The sequence below is a fragment of the Alligator mississippiensis genome, chromosome 5, assembly GCF_030867095.1.
Source record: "Alligator mississippiensis isolate rAllMis1 chromosome 5, rAllMis1, whole genome shotgun sequence".
Classification (NCBI taxonomy): Eukaryota; Metazoa; Chordata; order Crocodylia; family Alligatoridae; genus Alligator; species Alligator mississippiensis.
In genome coordinates, this window is record NC_081828.1 from 215505953 (window position 1) to 215526044 (window position 20092).

The window sequence follows — 20092 nt, forward strand, 5'->3', positions numbered from 1 at the left end:
AATTGGTTTGTTTTTTATGGTTTCAACCCAAAAAACTTTTTTTGTTTTTTTGGGTTTTTTTTATGGTTTCAACCCAAAAATTAGGTTTGTTTTTTTTTAAATGGTTTCAACCCAAAATTGGAGGGGGGGTTAAATGGTTTCAACCCAAAAATTGGGAGGGGGGAGAGGGGTTGTTTTCAACCCAAAAATTAGGTTGGTTTTTTTTAATGGTTTCAACCCAATTTTTTTCTTTTGGGGGGGGGGGGGGTAAATGGTTTCAACCCAAAATTTGGGGGGGGTTAATGTTTCAACCCAAAAACTGGGAGGAGGGGGAGTTTAAATGGTTTCAACCCAAAAATTGGTTGGTTTTTTTTTTTAAATGGTTTCAACCCAAAAATGGAGGGGGGGGGGGGGTCAACCCAAAAAATTGAAGTTTGTTGGGGGTTTTTTAACCAAAACTTGGGGATTTTTAAATTTAACCCAGAGACAACCAGGATCCCTGCGTATCAGTTACCACAATTACCTCATAATTATCCATTCTGATGAGTGATCCTAATGAACGCGGGCGGGCGGGCGGGCGAGCTCACCTGCCCCGGCTCTGGCGGCCGGCGCTGCCCAGCTGCATAGACGTTCGCCTCCAACCGCCCCCCCTCCGTGGGAGGCTGTGGTACGTCCCGCCTCCTACCCCAACGGGTGCACAGGGCCGCCGGACTGAACCACCCCTACCCCCACGGGGGTCCGCTCCGACTCACCTGCACCCACCCGGCGCCCACCACGGCAGACAGGTAAAACAGACACCGCGTCCTCCTGCGCCTGCGTCCCACACGCGCTCCTATTGGCCCGCTGCGGGTCCGCCGGCGCATGCCGTCCCCCCCTGCAACGCGCGGCGCTCTCGGGGGTTCCGGCGCCGTCGTGTTCCGCCCGGCGCCTGTTCCGGGCCAGTCACGGGGCGGGCGCGGGAAGGAGTCGCCTCTTCTCTTCCCTTCTCCCCTCCGCTCCCCCAAACCGGCCTCCAACCGGCGGCGGCGGCAGCAGCGCGAGCAGCGCAGGGCGCTGGAGGGCGGAGTGCGCTGCCCTATGGCGTCCGGCTGCCCCCGAGACCAGGTGGGTGACTGGAAGGGTGCCTACGGGGTCTTCCCCCCCCAACCCCAGGGGAGCCGGTGGGGGGGCTCTGAGCCTGCCTCAGTTTCCCCAGATCCCCAGTTATCAGGGGGTCCCTCATTGTGCATCGGGGGGGCAACAACACCGAAAACAGGTGAGATTGGGGCAGACGATAAAAATAATCCACAAAAAAGGGTTTTTTTGTGAACTTTTAAGACGAATTGTCATTTATTATTGCTGTTACTTATCATCATCATCATTATTATTATTATTGCATAAAAATAATCCACAAAAAAGGTTTTTTTGTGAAATTTTAAGACGAATTGTCATTTATTATTGCTGTTACTTATCATCATCATCATTATCATTATTATTGCATAAAAATAACCCACAAAAAAGGTTTTTTTGTGAAATTTTAAGACGAATTGTCATTTATTATTGCTGTTACTTATCATTATTATTATTGCATAAAAGTAATCCACAAAAAAGGGTTTTTTTGTGAAATTTTAAGACGAATTGTTATTTATTACTGCTGTTATTTATCATCATCATCATTATTATTATCGCATAAAAATAATCCACAAAAAAGGGTTTTTTTGTGACATTTTAAGATGAATTGTCATTTATTATTGCTGTTGCTTATCATCACCGTCATTATTATTATTATTGCGGTTTATATATTATGATTGTAGTTGTTGTTAAAAATAATTAACGCATAATAATAATACATCATATGGTTATTTATGATGTATTATTATTGTTATTTGTTGTGCTGGTATTGTTATTTCTGCACACACGCCGATAGTTTTCTCCGCGGGCGCTGGCCTTTCACTTTCCGAGCGGGGAGCCGTGGGCCGGCACCCGCGGAGGAAACTATCAGCGTTAAGATCTGTAGCCATTAAGTTCGGAGGTCGTTAAGGACACGGCGATTGATTTCCGGGGAGAAATCTTCCAAAACCAGGGAAGGGAGCGAGGTCCCTTTGGGGCCCGATGATCTCGCGAGGTTTCTTCCAGCCCTAACGTCTATGAAATCGACGACGTCACCAACGAATAAGGCGACACTAAGTAGGGCACCACGGCCGGACCCCGCTGGTTCAGTGGCAGGACAAGGAGCAATGGGCTCAGGCTGCAGCAAGGGAAGTTGAGGTTGGATATTAGGAAGAATTTTCTCACCAGGAGGGTAGTAAAAACGTGGAAGAGGTCACCCAGAGAAGTGGTGCAATCACCGTCCTTGGAGGTGTTGAAGACGTGTCTAGACAAAGCCTTGGCTGGGATGATGTAGTTGGGGCTGGTCCTGCTTGGAGCAGGGGGTTGGACCAGATGTGACCTCCTGAGCTCCCTTCAACCCTCATTGTCTAGGATTCAAATGAGTCCACAAAGCCAGTCGACGCTGCCCAGTGAAAGTGTGCCCAGAGATGCATACAGAGAAAGGACAGGCTTCTTTTAATTTGTATCCAAGACCAAATTCGCCCAAACTAAATCCATGTCCAAGAGTCCAGATCCATAAGTGTCCCTATTACTGGCAAACATCCTCCACCCGCACCGGGGGCTTCAGATGTTTCCAAAGCTTTGGTGGGCATCCTATTAGCAGTCCCAGGCTTGGGGTTCAGATGCTCCCGAGGTTTGTTTGCCCTTAGCCGTAAGGTCTTCAGAGCCAGCAAGGGAGGAGACTCCCATTTCCATAAACAGGGCTTAAAGCTGCCGCGCCTCAGCAGGTAGTGAACCACGCCAAAAGAGCAGTTCTCCTGCGATGCAGTTCAGGAAAACTGCCTTCTTGGATACAGATACGTGGCATTTCCCCTGCCAGGTTAAGAAGCCGCTATGCTTGTTTTGAGCCTTCGAGCGGCTGACAAGCGACAGGCTTTTTCATATGCCCTTCTGTGATGTGGGCCAAAGCCCACCAAGTAGAACTATAAGCCCCCTTTGGCGATGGGGGTCGCTAAGGGCATGTCACTGTTGGCTTGGGGCAACAACAAACAGGGATGGGAGTTAAGGTCATAGGTTTAAAATGAGTGCACCAAGGAGGGACACTGAGCAGACCACACCAGACGGTGCCCGCTGGCACTCAAATGAATCCAGGGAACAAGGGGACACTGCCCAGTGAAAGTCTGCCTGGAGATGTGTGCGGGTGAGGGACAGGAAAACAGCCCTGTATTCTGCTTCTGCCAGACCCTCCTCCCTGGTCAGATAGAGGGCTAGCTTAGCTAGGGCCAGGAGGAGGTTTATTAGCAGGTGCTGGGACATGGTGGGGTCATGGATGGGGAGAACATAAAAATGAAAAAAAAAAAAGGTGTGCAGAGTAGTGCACCGAGAGCTTCAGCAAGAGGTTCGTAAGGGGGTGAAGGGGCTGCAGCCTGGTGCACTCCAGGCAAGCATGTGCCATGGGTCTTCCTCTGTTGCCAGAGGGGCAGGTGTTGGGAATGTCCGTAAAACATGACAGATGGTGACAGCTCCATGGAGGACCCACATGCTGAGGTCTCTGATGGCTCATGAGATCCGGGGACAGTATAAGCTTCTCCATCAAGGATGCATGCCCTCGCTTAGAGTGTCCTGCCACTGGGTCTGACCCAGTAAATGGCAGTTGTGGTGTTCTCATGCGTCATCGTGCCTGCGGTTCCTTTCCAGGTACAGCGCAGGGGCCGCCCACACTCAGTACCCATGGACAGCACCAGGCAGGAGCACGAGGAGAACATGAGGCAAGATGCTGGTCATCCTCCACCACTGACACAACAGGCTTGCAGGGGGCTCCCATTGCTGTGACAAGTGGGTAAATGGATCTATTCCAGATCCATTCCAGGTGGCCCTGAACCTCAAGAAGCACAGAAGAAGGTCACTAACTCTGTAGGGTGAGGCACAACGAGGACGGTTAAGGCCTTTCCTGCATCAACATTTTGGAACTGGACTTTATTTATCGCTTCTCGGCCTCTTGAAGGCTCAGACCAAGTATATGTTAGTCTTTACACACAGGAAAGACTTGCAGTCAGATGTGCTGCTTCATTAGCATCTGTGCGCATTGTCCAGTCGGCAGTTTTTGATTTAAGTGCTGGAAAAGCGACATCATCTGAATGGACAGGGCAACGTTCGCCTGTTCCACCGCCTACTTTCATGACCGCGGCAGAGCCTCTTGTGGCACGGCCTGCAAGCCCCGAGAACACGTGGACTTCATTGAAAAGGTGGAATCATTCAACTACTCTGATTTTTTCAGGGATTATCTAATTCCCAACCATCCTTGCATATTGTCATCTAAATTCACAGAGGGCTGGGGCAGCAGGAGAAACTGGGTTACCCGGGATGGAAAACCAAACTTTGATTACCTCCTACGGACCTTTGGTAAGTTGTATTCTTAATATATTCTTAATTATCCTGAATGTAAAAATGACAAAGATTTTAGTAACTTTCCTTCCCCCTGCACCCTACTCCAGGCTTTTGAGCCTAGGAATAAAAAATGAGTCTGAAGGGTGTACTCAGATGTTCACTTGCAACAGCTGCAAATCGCTGGCCTGTTGTGTCAATATGAAGTAAGTCTGTTAGATAATCCTTGCCTGAAAGGGAGCAGCTTTGCAATGCCAGGATGGCACTTAACACATACTAAACTTCTTGGGCATGCCTTTGCTCCCATTTTAACTGCACATAGTGTTATTGAACATGTGACACCACCCTCACATACTTTAGGTTCAATCATGTAATTCAAAGTTGTCCAATTGGCAGCCTGCAATGGCTTAGTGTGGCCCCCAAGCTCCCGCCTGGCTGCTGCTGCTGCCTCCATTGCTCCGGCTACATCCGGGGTCTCTAGGACAGGGCATCAGGGCAGGAGGCAAGGTGAGCTTGCTGCTTGCACAAAAGTACAAGTTGTGAGCCTGGAGGGGCCCTTGCACTGCTCTGTGGTCTGGTGACAACAGCTGGGGGGGCAGGAATTGCCCGCATGGTGGTGGATGGTGGTAGCAGGAAGACTTGCATGGTTGGGGGGGTCCCAAGAAGTCTGTGCAGCATGTAGCCTGCAACCTATGCGGCATTTGGCCTCCTGGCCTCTGAAGCTAGACAGTCCTGTAATTTATGCAACTGCTTCTCTTTAAACTTGTGAATTGACCTACACACATGCTCAAGTGCTTGTCTATTTATGTGAGTAGGAGAGAATTAGTCTCCTGCTATCATGTATCTTCCTACTCTTTATTCTGCAAGAGTCATAATTTTTTCAGCAGCCCATATCTCATTCCCGGTGCTGTTTACTTGGTAAGACTTGCTGAAAGGTCACTATTGCAAGCATCATTAGGACTTCCAATAATCATGATATAAAGAATGCTGTTGATCTCGGGGAAGTGAGATGAATGAAACAATCCATGTCTTCATATATATTTATACAGCACCAGCGCAGGTGCAGCTTAGATGCAAAATACAGGGGGGTTTAGATTTGCTGTCAATTGTTTTTTCCCCAAAAATGTTTATATTTCAGGGGAGGCTGTAGTACCTGTTGCCAACTGTGAAGTCAAGGAGTACAATGCCAATCCAAAGGAGCAGATCCCTTTCAAGGAATACGTTAGCTATTGGAAGGAACACATTGCACGTAACTACTCCTCACCCCGGGGGTGCCTCTATTTGAAAGACTGGCACTTGTACAGGTAAGAGAGCACTTTGATTCCCTCTGCATGCCATAACACAGCAGTAAACTCCTTACTCAATTACACTACCCTCTCCTTACTGTAGGCAGTGTCATTATGTAGCAGCTGTCCACTGAAATACTACTGCTGCACTACACTGAGGTACCACACCTCTTGGAGTTGTTCCAAGCATCTCATAGTGTGAGACACATCTTATAAAGACAGTGTCTCCTGGACACCTCCCATCTCTCTCTCACAGTCTTTTTCTGTGAATACCCCGGGGCAACTTCAGGGGTGTTACAGTGGCTATCATTTTGGCCTTTAGCTTATGGTACCATTAACCATGCCTAAATGCAATAAGCACTTTTGTCCTTTCATTGAAAGAGTTAATTGTAAATCTCCTTTTTCTGTTTGCTACATCTTCCCATGGTGGATGCTCCTTTCCTCTTTCCCCAGAGACAAGGCTCCTGTTCCTCTCTCCCTCCCTGGAGGAGTGGAGAAGCAAGCCTTCGTGTGCATCCTGGGCTGCACTGGTTGTCTTGTGGCTATGTCAGGGGGCTGGTGCTCCCAGCTGGGCAGTGTTTGCTGACCTGTCAGCATGGCTGTAGGTGGAACCAGAGAGACGGGGAATGCCGACCCATCCAGCTAGTGGAGTCTGCGCGGGGCGCTTGCAGGCCAACTGACTTAGGGACCGCACCCAGAGAGTGATGGTGGATGGCTTGTTCTCGGCTTGGAGGGAGATGGGCAGTGGGGTCCCGCAGGGTTCGGTCCTTGGACTGGTGTTATTTAATATCTTCATCACCAATTTGGACGAGGGTGTGGAGAGCACCCTCTTCAAGTTCGCAGATGATACCAAGTTATAGGGAAAGTTGTTAACACACCAGAGGCCAGGGAGCAGATACAGGCTGCCCTGGACAGGTTGAATCAATGAGCAGAACGAAATAGGATGCAATTCAACAAAGATAAATGTAAGGTACTCCACCTAGGAAGGAGGAATCCCCAGCACACCTATAGGTTGGGGGATGACCTCTTCAGCTGCTCAGATGCTGAGAGAGATCTTGGAGTCATAGTTGACTCCAAGATGAACATGAGCCAGCAGTGTAACAAGGCCATCAACAAAGCCAATCGCACCTTGTGCATTAGCAGGTGCATGACTAATAGATCAAAGGAGGTGATGCTCCCCCTCTATGCGGCACTGGTCAGGCTGCAGTTGGAGCACTGTGTCCAGTTTTGGGCACCACACTTCAAGAGGGACACGGAGAATCTGGAGAGGGTTCACAGGAGCGCCACTCACATGATTAGTGGCCTCCATGAAAGACCCTATGAGGGGAGGTTGAGAGATCTGGATCTCTTCAGCCTTCACAAGAGACATCTGACAGGAGACCTTGTAGCCGCTTATAAGTTTATCAAGGGAGGATAACAGGGAACTGGTGATGCGCTGTTTACCAGAGAGCCCCAGGGAGTAACTAGGAATAATGGGTGCAAACTAGTGGAGAGTAGATTTAGGTTAGACATTAGGAAGAAATTTTTTACAGTAAGGGTGGCCAGAATCTTGTACAGGCTTCCAAGGGAGGTGGTGCTCTCACCTAACTTGGAGGTCTTCAAGAGGAGGCTTGATAGACACCTGGCTGGGGTCGTCTGACCTCGGTCCTCTTTCCTGCCAGAGACAGGAGTCGGACGTGATGATCCATTATGGTCCCTTCCGACTCTGCAATGTATGAATCTGGACACTTTCTTCCCTCTTCATGCTGTCCACACCTCTAGTGCTCCTTTCCCCTTGCTCTAGCTTCCCTTCCTCCCTGGCTGACTCTGGCTGCCAATTCTAGTTTGCTGAAAGTGGCTGCTGTTTCTCCAGCCCTGTCTGCAGTGGCAGGGACTTCTAGGATAAGCTTCTTGGCAGGGCCTTCCTGTTGGCCTGCATCTGCTTTTACAGACACGGAGGTTCTGCTTTGCTATGAAGAGCCTCGTTGGTTGTAAAAACAGCTTTTTAAGATGGCCAAGAGGCAGCAGCATACTAATACTAACTGCTATAATTCTTCAGGGGCAGTCAAGACATCCGTGAACTGGCTTTGGCTTCATATACATCTGCTAGAAGGTGACTCAAGTGGACAAATGACTAAGCATGGAGGCTTCTTAATGAGGGGGGACATTTGTTTTCTAAAGTACTTTTCCTTCCATGTTCTGCAAATAATGGTTGACCATCTCCCTGTTCATGTGGGTGGGCAGATAGAGGACCCAGGACTATTAATTGACTTGAAGATGACAGTAAGGTATCAGCGACCCACTTCCATCACTGGTCTAGCACCCTTAACTACTGGGAAGCTGAAATTCTGACTGAAGATTGCCTTCCTCTGAAACCCTTTGCTTTGTCTTTTTTAAGAGCTTTCCCGGAGCAGGATGTCTATACAATCCCTATCTACTTCTCTTCTGATTGGCTAAACGAATACTGGGATGCCCTAGCTGTGGATGACTATCGTTTTGTCTACATGGGACCTAAAGGGTCATGGTAAAAGTACCTTAGTTTCTCCTCATTTTTATGCACTGCTCAAAAGGTGTTATTATTAGCATTAAAGTAACATCCAGAAATCTCCATCAGCACTGAGGACTATTGTGCTGGATGCAACACAACATAAAATAAGGCAGCTTAATCTAAGCAGAGCAGTGGTTCTCAACCAGGGTGGCACAAGATCCTTTTAAGGGTGCTGTGGCATGTTTGCACACTGAACAGTACTAACAACTACATATAATTCACAAGAGAAACCCAGAGGCTGTGTCCAGATGAGCGTGGACATGTAGTATGTGGTGCTGGGTACCCATCTACAGTGCCACACACCACACATGCAGGCAGTTCCCATGCTGCTACCTTGCAGTCTGTGTGTGTGTGTGTGTGTGGCGGGGAGGGTATTAGCCCTGGGAGATCCTGGGGTCAAAAAACCTGCACTTTAAAAAAGAGGGGTGGTGCACATGCGCCGCCCAAAACCACGGCCTGGCTGGCCGAAGCCATACTGCAGCTGCTGGCCAGGTTCCTGGCTGCAGGAACACTACAGCTGCAGCTCTCTGAGGCCCCCAGGACCCCAGGTAAGGCTGCTGAGGCCAGGACAGTTGCTGGCCCCAGCCTCACCTACCCGACCCGGGGTAATCTGCCATGCTCCATAGTGTAAGTGGCATAGGCGTTCCCCGAAGACAAGTAGGACCGGCACAAGGTGTGCCACTGCTGCTTGTCCCCAGGGAAGCAAACGACCACGCTCATCTGGACATGGCCACAGATTTTAAATAGGAATTCAGAATATCAAAAGCATATTGATCTGTCATGGACTTTGAGTTCTTTGTCACAGAAGAACAGCTCTCTAATTTTTCTGTAGTCAAAAAATGATTGAAAGCTAAGAGCGGCATTCTCCAGCCTTGAGTCTTGCAAGGAACACCTGGAGTCAAAAAAGTTTGAGAGCCACAGAAATAGAGACAAGGTCTGACAGGTAGGTATAAAGCACAAGAGGGAATGAGGTCAGAGAGAAGAAAACAAGTGCCACCAATAAGATTGCCCATCCTAGCCAAGTGTACAATGTGTGCAGTGGAAGTGCACCATAGTACCATTATGTCTTACTGGGGCTAAAAAAATGGAGAGTGAGCAGGGAAAAACCAGCAGGCTGTAATCCTTCCTTGGAAAAACCAGATTTGCCTAAGCAGAGCACAACAGAAGCTATGTAAGCTATCATCAGCAAGACTGATTTAGAATAAAAGCACACACAAAGCAGTGAGAACTTGTGCTTCATATTAGGACGTGCAGCTTTGACATATCCAGAGGAGGAAAATACAAGCAAGGATTTGTGCATTGAATATCCTAGCAGCTTGAGCAAATGCACAGAGAATGAGCAGCAGTGAAGTGCCTTTGCTTCAAATATTGAAGCCTTTGGTGAATTGAGTCTGTAGGGCCAGCAAAAGCCTCACGAGGGAGCTGGTGAGTTGACTAAGTGCTTTGTAGGTGCAAAACAAAGTTCAGCATTGTATCGTTCATTGGTGATAAACCAGCCCTTTCCGTATTGGCTTCAACCTATATTGTAGAACCTACTGCCCTCAAATCACCTGAGGTCTAGATTGAAAACTATTCTCAGCAGGGAGAGATGGTGGGTATGAAGAAGAGAGGGTACTTAAACTTGGTTCTGACCAACAAAGAGGTGATAGGGGTTGCATGTCTACACTGTGCCTCCAGCGTGTCCTGGGACAAATGCTTGTAGGTACATTCTGCTCCTGTTTGTCCAACTCAGTGGTGAGGCCATGTGCGTGGGAGCTGCATTGTGGGACGTGTTCCTCAGACACGGCAGAGATGTGATGTAGACATCATCACTGGTTGATGTCTTGGTAGTTTAACCGGGGTTTGGTTGCCCAACGTTTTTAGGGCAACACTCTTGAGTTCAACTCCACCTACAAGGCTCATATGGAGTTTTGGAGATCTGTCTGAAGCCAGAAAATGCTCTTAGCTTTGAATTCACTTACAGGTTTTGTCTCAGTTTGCTGAACCCTCTGTCTTGGCCTGCAGGACTCCGTTTCATGCAGACGTCTTCCGTTCCTACAGCTGGTCAGCCAATATCTGTGGGAAAAAAAAATGGCTGCTCTACCCTCCAGAGGAGGAGGAGTACCTTAGAGATCGCCATGGTAACTTGCCTTTTGACATCACTGCGCCTAATCTTCATGACAGCAGCATTTACCCTCGCTGTGCCCAAAGCTCCCCCCCTGTTGAAGTCATACAGGAAGCAGGAGAGATCATCTTCATCCCTAGTGGATGGCATCATCAGGTTTACAACCTGGTAAGATAACTGTGACCCTCAGCAGCCACATGCTTCCTGAAACCCTCTGAAGAGTGTCTTTAGGCAGTTAAGGCATCGCATTTGCAGAAGAGCAGCAGGTGATATGCAAGAACCAAGGGAAATGCACTCACCATGTAGTTAAATTAGCCCATGCTGAGCTCCATAGCTGTGTCCAGACAAGCTCAGTCACCTGGTATGTGGCGCTGGTGCACATACTGCGTGTTCAGCTGTTCTCCTCACTGCAAGGGAGCAGTGCAGGGGTTGGGGGGAGGTGTGACCCCTGGATATCCAGGGGTCAAAACCACATAAAGAAAAAGTGGAACAGCACACGTGGGGGCAGTGTGTGCTGCTCAAAAACAGAGCCTGGCCGGCCAGAGCCACACTCCAGCTGCCAGCCAGGCTCCAAGCAGCAGGATCACCACTGCTGCAGCCCCATGAGGCCCCCAGGACCCTATCTAAGGCTGCTGGGGCCAGCTTCCTCAATACCACCCAGGGTAACCTGATGCAAGCCAGAGGGCAAATGGCACAGGCATTCCCTGGGGACAAGTAGTGGCAGCACAAGATGTCCCACTGCTATTTGTTCCTGGGTAGCCAAATATCCACACTTGTGTGGATGCGACCCATGCAACCATAGCTGGAAGACTTCTGGTATCTCAGCTACCTTGGGTATCGCTATACTACACTGACAAAGTAGATTGCCTGTCAAAACTCATGCCTTTCTGAATCAATTAGACTATAAAGTGCCACCCTGCCCTGCTTTCTTCCTTGAGGAATGTAGTCTAGATATATCCTGACTTACACTGCCCTGGAGTTTTGCAAACATCATCACATTAGCTAACTTAAACCACACTTCCCTTTTTAATACATAGATTTACAGCAAAACACAATTGGTTGTGGTTGTGTTCAGAAAGGAGGAAGAAATAGTGCAAATAGTGTCAGAGAAGAAGACTGAGCAGGGGGAAATGTGGGCAGGAGGATTTCAACGAAGAGATGGGCTTTGAAGATGAACGAGTCACTTTGACATTACAGGGGCCATTCCACTCACTGAGCGAGGGATGGCGGGTGGGGTTTCACATGTTTGCATTCTGCGCGCACACACACCCACAGGCTGAGGTTAATAATTAGTTACATTCACAATGTCTTGCAGGAGGATACCATTTCCATTAATCACAACTGGGTGAATGGCTGCAACGTAGCTATCATGTGGTGCTTTCTGCAGGATGAATTGGCAGCTGTCCAACGGGAAATTAGTGAATGGAGAGAGACTATGGATGATTGGCACCTACAATGTCAGGTATAACAGCTGGTCAAGTGATGAACGCCACTTTGCATGGTCCGTATCAGTTTTAAGACAGATGGGGCCTTATGCTGATCCTTATTCGGAGGTTTATGCTTGTTTCCAAGCTGGGAAACAGCATGAGCAAGTCGGTTAGATGGTCAGAGACTTGTGCAAGCACATGTGTGTTGCATCATTCATTTCAGAATAGGGGACTACAGAGCTGAAGTTTTGTGTGTTGATCCTTGCCCGCCAATCCAATTTCTAGACCTTTTCATTACTATTTAAGTCAGGTTTCATAAAAGGCAGTCAGTGGTACATTTCCCTGCTTGAAATCTATTGCCCTTGGGAACAGTAAAGCTGATGTTATAGAACCCTAGGCAGGACGATTGCTTGAATACGATGTTAAAATCCCTTGAGATCCAATAAAGTGTGCTGCTTAAGACCAGTTTAGAAGCAATGGCTGCAGCAGCTCTTACTTTTGCAAGTGCTGCTTTGAGAAAGAATAACTGTAATTGAGTGATATTCTCTATCCAAAGCTCCAAAAACCTTTATGAAACAGCCTGTAAAGGTGGAGGAAGTCTTATTTAAGGAAATTATTCTGCAGCTGGCAGAGAGCAGCTCCAGCAAATGAACACGTACAACAGAATGGAAACAAGCCGGCAGCACTGCAGCAATTGATTGTGGCATTTGGGAATAATCAAATTTCCTATTCATGACAATACATTTTACTATTACTAGGCAGCAGGAAACCACAAGAGAAAGGCTTAAATGTGGTTACCATAAATATTTCAGCCACTTACTGCCTTGATAAGGGCGGGTTTGTTTTCACTCTTGCGCTAGTTAAAAAGGAGGCATTTAAGCTTAGCGTGGCTTGTTCCTTAGGTAATCATGAAAAGCTGCACGGGCATAGACTACAAAGAGTTCTACAACTTCCTGAAGGTGATTGCAGAGAACAGGATTTCAGCCTTGAAAAGTGTCATGGATGACGAAGCTTTAGCAAAGAACAGCCCCAAAGCTGCCATCTCCACTCTAGGCATGCTGCACTCAGTGTTTGACTTAAAGAGGACTGTGGAAGTGCTAACTTCTTTGAGCGCTAATGAGGATTTCAAGAAACTGGACCTCAAGTCTCTTTCCCCACCTCCGGAGGCATTACTTCACCACTTGAAAGCAGCCATAGACACCGCCCTGTTATAGTTTCCTATTTTATTCAGCTATTTGTAAAATGCACCTGTTGCAACAGAGGCACGCAGGGGAAGTAGGAAATACCTGTATTTACAGCTATTACAGTTTAAGCACAATAAGCCTTAATGGAGATTAGGGAAAGGGAGTATATTAGGATACAAGGCACACTATACATACTCCCAGGAAGGTAAGGAAGTCCATAGGATCAGACTCCGTTAACGCAGGATAGAAGTGGCTCACCTGAACATTCAAGGACAAATGGTTGCCTTCCTGCTTTGTATTCCTAGCTTAGGGTCACGGGTCCTTAAAATTTGCCATCTACACTGTTCATCCATTTGAGTCATTCACACATGAAGATATACTCTCTAACTTGTCCACACCATTCAAAGCATGCATGTTATAGCCAGTGAAGGTTGCTTCTCTGGGCTTTAATCAACTAAAAAGCAGCGAGTTTAAAAAAAAAAGGGGGGGTTAGAAAACTAAGCAGAGACAGTTCATCATGGCTGGCTGTATGCAGCCTTACCTTATTTTCTAGTGGAGGAGGAATGGTTTTAAACAAGCTATTAGGAAATTCTGCATGATTTCAGAGCACAAACCACGAATTTGGTGCTACCACATTAAAATGTCTGCATGGCACTGAGAACAAGCATTTTCAATAAAACTGAAAAGCATCCTTATTGCTGTTAGCAGTTTGCACCTAAAGAGTTGGTGTGAAAATCTAGTTGCAACCAGTGTTTCTGTGAACATACTCCAGTCTTAGGGATTAGTTTTTAAATTATTGATTGAAACTTCCTCAATCTTTGCCATAGGTGGCCACTGATGCTGCTATGTTTCTAAAACTGCACATTAAAATATTTAAATACCTTGGCTAAAATCTCATTCTTTTAAGAACCTTCCTTCAAATCTGAATTGTATACGTGGTTTAATCAGTATCTTGCAGTTGAAGTTGTACACTTAATAGAAAGCAAACCTACCCCCAGTATTATTGTCTTCAGTGAAAAGCACTGGGAAAGCAGCATAGAGAGATCATATTAAGTTTGCATTAATTATAAAAGATGACTAAATTGCTAGCTGATTCTGGCTGTTTCTTTGGACTGGATAATGGTCAGGTTTTGAGCACTTAGGACATTAAAGTTCATAGCTATTATTCAACTAATTTTACTTTCCCCATAAAGCAAAAACTTACTATGCCCATCCTTACCCACCCTAGCAGTGGTATGAGAGTTCACCTGGTCTAATAGGAGTCTGTCCCAGCGGTGGGATTCCCTGGATTTCAGTGCAGTTCCTCTTTACAAAACAATGGCATGAAAACAGATGCTGGCCCATTCAACACAGTCTCTCAACGTGCCAGAAGTGCTTTTCATACCAAGTACTTGAGCTCAGAAACCAAGGCATATGTTTGCCTTTGGTTATAGGGTCCAGTCTTCAAACAGTTCAGCAAAGTGCACAGCAGTAGGAGACCCTAACAGTATGTTAAACAGGGTGACTCAACCCAACAACGTTCTTTTGCTAGGGGTAGACACGTGTTTGAAATCGGACCACAGCATGGTCTTCCTTAACTTCCTTGCAAGAATGAAAGCATACATTCCAAGTAGGTGTTGAAAACAAGGAAATGTAGAACTAGAGCTATCCTGGGGATTGCTATTGACAGCATTTTACATGATTTGCCAACTGAATATACTGGAGTGTTTCAATTATCACAGCCTTGGACCCACCGTGGGAGACATGTTCAGCTCCTTGTCAGGTACAGGATTCAAACCTACCTCTCCAGCAGACACTAGTTTGAACACAGCACTTTGATGACTTGTGTATCCTCCCAGGCAGCTGTGCTGTCTGCCGCTTGTATCTCTACTCTGCAGTTGACAGCATGAAGGATCCACAGATGAAAAGCCTCTGTTTTCTTGCACTGCAACTGTTTTTTGTTTGTTTTTTCCAGGTGAAAAATGCATTAATTAATCAGCTATGGGCAGCCTGTGTGTGTGGCATGTGACCGACTGGGGAGGGGACAGAAAGCACAGTGCCAGATAGGGTAGGGAGCAGAAAGAGCAGGCAGGGAGCACAGAGCTGGGAGCAGAAAGCAGAGCAAATTGGGCGTGAGGAGGAGTTCAGAATGGCACTTGAAGGGCATGGGGTTAATTTCTGGCACACCTGCCAAAAAGCTTAGCCTCCGTTGATATGAAGAGTTGCCAGACTGAAGTCAACGAGTGTCGGAAAATTTAAGACTAGCTTAAAAATGTTTGCAAGCAAATTCTATAGGCACATTAATTAGTGTGCATAGTAAAAGCTTGGCAACCTTAGGCTCAGGCCCTTTATTACTCATCGTAATCAGTGAAGTTTGTGGTTCAGCACCTTGAACTGGGCCCAGATCTGCCTTTTGTGTTCATCCTTCACTAACCTTTCGGGTTCTTGCATCAAAGCCTGGTGTTTCCAAGTCAGACCAGCATATCCAATCGTGCTGTGTCAGCGACAGGTCAGCAGAATACAGGAATAGATTGTCCTTTGAACTTGGCTCAAACACATCTACTTTATTCCTAAATAGCCAATCTGCCACAGGCATATTATCAGATTGTTCCAGTGCCGTAATGTCAATCACATAACCATGCACCGTGGCTGTTTAAATATATCAGCATGAGCATCTCTCACTGGAAGTTTTTCAGTTCAGCCACATGAGCCTCTACAGCACTTCTGCTACAAACCAGTCCCTTCTACAGACTGGTCCCTTCTGAATTTCAGGCATATAAGGTGATGCCTTAGCAGTCCTGGGTTTGCCCCTCTCCCCCAGTGCCAGTGACCCATGGAGGGACGTTCTGCAACTTGATGTCAAGAGACCAGGTTACAGGTACCTTTAAGAAAATGGGATAATCATTCTCAAATTAAATTGAGGGATTAAATGGCACTGATTTGCTCTCATCTCATAACAGTTCAGCTTTGCTCTTCACATCTACAAACATGGGCAGCAGTTCAAGCATGTACAGCAAGAACCCAGCACTTTGAACTGGTCACAATATTACAGCTAATGTTTTACATGGCCAGTTAGTCAACCGTGTTTGTGGTCTATCACCAAATTAAAGAGAGGTTTTTTCTTCAGCTTTTCCCAGCAAACGTAGGTCTGATACTCATACCACATCAAGCATCATAAGAAGTGTTAGGGTAACCAATACAAGACAGAGGAACATGCTGGTTTAATGACAGTGGCAATAAACTTGTTGTTGGATCAGTTTGTTGAGCAGCAATGCAGGATTCGGGGTTTGCTTTTGTATTGTATTTGAAGAATCCTTAATGTGGAGACTACATTCTCCATTATCGTGCTTGATGACTGCCCATCGTAGACGCACTCATGCTTTTCTGAAAAATAGTCTAGGATTAGGTTCAGAAACATCACAGCAGAGCAGAAAGGAGAAGGCAGAGAAATCCATTAAATAATTTCCAAACTCTCTCTCTCCCTCTTTAAAAATAGAAATAGGGTTTATTTACATACAAATATAAAACACACATTAAGAAGAGTCCCGAGTCAATCTGATATAAAACAGTTTCAACTCACGTAACAGCACACACAGCTTGCGATAGTCATGAGGTGACAGTCTAGCATCGTTATAAAAATATGGGACAATTTCACGTCAGACTTAAAAAAAAAATCAGGTTCAAATCCAGTTAAATAGAGCTTTTGCTCTGATATCCAACTTGGACAGATTCCTATTTAGTGTATTTTGGTTTCAGTGCAATATTCTATATACACAGGATGCCTTTAAAAAAAAAAGGCACTATAGAAGCAAGTCAAACTCTGTCCTGATATCATCCCATAAAGCTCCATTTCAAAGGGAGGATGCATCAGCATGAAATTGTATTCCCGGAAGATCAGGGTGTTTCCACCAGACAGTAAGTGCAGGAGGTGATGTATTTTAAAAAGGGTTTGGTTGGTTCCTTTACAGAACTGCAGAGATCTTTTGCTGCAGGATATTCTGTCTCCTTTGTATTATCTATGCATCTACAGAGCTGAGCAACGCCTGTTTATACAAGGCACAGAAGAGTTTAGACGGGGACATCCCTGAAGTTAAATAGGGTTCAGCAGGAAGCAAGGGGAAATAATAATTTACAATTAAACAGCAGCAAACAAGGGAAATTAGTCCATAGCAGCTTTCAAAATGCAGCAGAGTTGGAGCAGAGAGGGTCTGGCTCAGCCTGTCTGGCCAAGAGGATGGGGCGCGATCCTCCTTTCAGCTTCACGCAGCCTTCAGTAACCCTAGTAAAGCGACCAAAACGCTGGCTTGCATCCATAGATGCTTCTCAAGCAAATCCCGGGACGTCATTCTCCCCCTGTACTCGGCCTTAGTGAGGCCGCAGCTGGAGTACTGCGTCCGGTTTTGGGCTCCACAATTCAAAAAGGATGTGGAGAAGCTTGAGAGAGTCCAGAGAAGAGCCACGCGCATGATCAGAGGTCAGGGAAGCAGACCCTACGATGACAGGCTGAGAGCCCTGGGGCTCTTTAGCCTGGAAAAGCGCAGGCTCAGGGGTGATCTGATGGCCACCTACAAGTTTATCAGGGGTGTTCACCAGTATCTGGGGGAACGTTTGTTCACCAGAGCGCCCCAAGGGATGACGAGGACGAATGGTCACAAACTACTACAAGATCGTTTCAGGCTGGACATAAGGAAGAATTTCTTTACTGTCCGAGCCCCCAAGGTCTGGAACAGCCTGCCGCCGGAGGTTGTTCAAGCGCCTTCATTGAACACCTTCAAGATGAAACTGGATGCTTATCTTGCTGGGATCCTATGACCCCAGCTGACGTCCTGCCCTTTGGGCGGGGGGCTGGACTCGATGATCTTCCGAGGTCCCTTCCAGCCCTAATGTCTATGAAATCTATGAAATTCAGCTTCACTATTTCATGAAGAGTTACTGGGGGAAGGAGAGGGACCTTTTCTGTTTCCATGCAGCTGAGTTTATCCACGGATCCGTTCTAGGCATGCAGCTTTGGTCAGCTCTTTCGGCTTCATTTTATGGTTTCGATAAATACATTTTCCCTCTTTGGGTAGTTTGCCAGTGCAAAATAAATACATAAAAACGAGAGTCGTTAAAAATGGGATTATAGGGCAGAGGCCGCTTGTAAAATGAAGGGGGAAATATGCTAAGATTTCAATACACGTTCCACAGAATGGGTAGTTCTGAAAACGGTTTTGCCCAGAACACAAAAATGAAGGCTTGAGGATTTCAGGCCAATATTCAGTGGCTTTGGTTATAGTTTGGCTGTTGCATTAAAGTCCATTTTTGCTTTATTGTTTGTCAGGGAGAGGAGCACAGATCCAAGTCCCACCAAGGGCAAGAGTTTTGGGAGGGAAGCGTCTTGATTGTGGTATCTTAACGAGTCCAGGCTATTGTATTATAAATAAAAGCTCGGGTCCAAAATAAGCATTCTTCCCATTGGAAAGGTAACTGGAGTGGCAGTGACTCAGTTCCTTCACCTAACATCCTTCCATCAAAATGCACAAACCAGAGCCCTCTGGATTATAAACGTCGGGAATCGCGTGACGATTGCCAAGTCTCTCTGTGATGGAGCTTGATGTTCTTCTGAATGTGCTCGTAACAAGACTGGACAAAGCAACAGGAGCAGAGTCAGTAAAGAGATGTGTGGGCATCCTTTTCAGTAGATTGAGCCCACTTCTAGTCTCACGCGTGTATGCTGAGATCAGAGTGAGTTTGCAAACTACAAATAGGACTTCAAACATTATCCCCAGGGCTAGTCGGCATGGCAAGACAGGGAAGGTCTCTAACACCTGCTGTCTACCACCCAAGGTACAGACCATGGACAACCAATGCTGCTGTTGCAGCAAGATGGATGCAAGCTACTCGTGTAGTCTTCAGCTAATCTTAAAGCTGTGACTCTCAACCAAAGGACTGGGGTACCCTAGGGTGCCATGAGATCTTTTTAAGGGATGCCATACAATCGTTAGCACTGCTAAGTGAGCAAATATCTACACAATTCACAAGATAAACCTGATGATTTCAAATAGAAATCCTTTAGTGTCAGACCTGTGATGGTCTTTCTGAGTTCTTTGCAACAGAAAAATTCCTCTATTCTTTTTCGGTTGTCAAAAAAACAAATGAAAGCTAAGAGGAGGCACTTTCCGAGGGGTGCTTTGAGTCTAATGAGATTGAGAAGTGCTGCCCCGAAGACTGCTCAGGATTAGGTCTACCATATAACCTTTTTCAATGTTAGGAAGTTCTTACAGACCTCCCGCACCCCCCATTTTCTTTTTTAAAACAAAACTACTTGATTTTTTGTATGAAGAGAAGCCATGAATATAATCTAAGACTGAAATACTGTAGAGAGTGGCATGGTTTCTATAGTAGCTGGATTAATTTACTTATCCCCAAAACATCCCTGGTGGGAGGGAGCTAATTACCTGTCTTCAGGAAAGCTAATTCTGAGCAAAAAAAGGTACTTTAGTTTCATCAAGTTTTTCCTGTTGCAGTCTGATTGGCATTGTTAAACTCTCTTACCTCCAGTGCTGTTAACAGAAAGTCATACATCCCTCCTTCATTAGTAGGATTCATCAAATCTCTGATCAAATGTATTTCTGCACCTAGATGTTGTATACTAAAAAACAAAAAAGGAGCCAGGTTTGTCATGAATCCTTGTGTTACGTATATATCTGGTCTAGTAGCGGAGACAAAAATTCTCAAGTCACCAATCCCTGGTGTGTGACCTTAATCTAGTGGCACCTGATTTGAGGGACTGTGTGCCTGACTTTATCAAGAATCATGGGTGCTCAGTCCTTAAGAAACTCCAAACCATGACTTTTATGCCACATCATCCCCAACTGCAGATAAGCATGATGCTCAGAGCCATTTTGGACTGGGGTGGTCATGCCAAATCTAGGAAAACAGCATCCGTCTGTAGGTCTGAAGATGGCAAAACACTGCCCTGGGAACCTCCATAATCACAATGCATCGAGTATCAAGGATGCTCACTCTTGAACTTCGTGTTCCTCTTCAATCTAAACTAGTGAGGGGAGTGCATGCAATATTTCTTCCAGGTATGTTTTAAATTTGTAGCAGTAGGTTGGTTGAATTGCTCTTATTAATTCCTAGCTCTTACTATATTGTGGAAGCTTAATCTTGGTCTCCCATGATGTCCTCATGGCTAAACTGGAAAACTG

The 20092-nt window shown here is 46.3% G+C and overlaps 3 protein-coding genes across 13 annotated transcripts in view; 1 reads left to right on the top strand and 2 right to left on the bottom strand.

Annotated features, from left to right (window-relative positions):
* The window catches only part of SNAP47 (synaptosome associated protein 47), a 38908-nt gene extending 38082 nt beyond the window's left edge, over positions 1–826 (bottom strand). For 4 of the 6 annotated variants that reach the window (XR_009462743.1, XM_006272549.4, XM_059729248.1 and 1 more), the window contains exon 1: positions 732–826. The gene's annotated coding sequence lies outside the window, so the exon portion shown is untranslated. Of the gene's footprint in view, positions 1–502; positions 697–731 lie in introns of those variants that run through there. The other 2 variants (XM_059729247.1, XM_059729246.1) reach the window with 2 other exon arrangements.
* A 66-nt stretch (positions 827–892) lies between these two features.
* Positions 893–13812, top strand: JMJD4 (jumonji domain containing 4). Of its 2 annotated transcripts, none has more exons than XM_006272548.4 (7): positions 893–1083; positions 3706–4410; positions 5531–5696; positions 8056–8181; positions 10210–10477; positions 11625–11771; positions 12639–13812. In XM_006272548.4, the coding sequence occupies exons 2-7, from the start codon at positions 4146–4148 to the stop codon at positions 12948–12950; spliced, it is 1284 nt and encodes a 427-aa protein (XP_006272610.2). In that variant the 5' UTR covers positions 893–1083; positions 3706–4145; the 3' UTR covers positions 12951–13812. The 2 variants fall into 2 exon arrangements, with proteins under 2 accessions (XP_006272610.2, XP_019336260.1); XM_019480715.2 differs by lacking the exon at positions 893–1083 and adding an exon at positions 1103–1234.
* A 2569-nt stretch (positions 13813–16381) lies between these two features.
* ALS2CL (ALS2 C-terminal like) overlaps positions 16382–20092 on the bottom strand; it is a 91356-nt gene continuing 87645 nt past the window's right edge. For all 5 annotated transcript variants that reach the window (XM_019480710.2, XM_019480712.2, XM_019480711.2 and 2 more), the window contains exons 25-26: positions 19434–19530; positions 16382–18521 (exon numbers count right to left, since the gene is read on the bottom strand). In XM_019480710.2, the coding sequence (XP_019336255.1) occupies positions 18438–18521; positions 19434–19530 (181 nt within the window). In that variant the 3' untranslated portion in view covers positions 16382–18437. The remainder of the gene's footprint in view (positions 18522–19433; positions 19531–20092) is intronic.

What these genes read in the sequence shown, in the direction of transcription:
- JMJD4 (XM_006272548.4), top strand. Translation starts at nt 4,146, where the DNA reads ATGGACAGGGCAACGTTCGCCTGTTCCACCGCCTACTTTCATGACCGC. An exon ending in TTACCTCCTACGGACCTTTG is followed by an intron (nt 4,411 to 5,530) that starts GTAAGTTGTATT and finishes TTTATATTTCAG; the next exon opens with GGGAGGCTGTAGTACCTGTT. An exon ending in AAAGACTGGCACTTGTACAG is followed by an intron (nt 5,697 to 8,055) that starts GTAAGAGAGCAC and finishes GTCTTTTTTAAG; the next exon opens with AGCTTTCCCGGAGCAGGATG.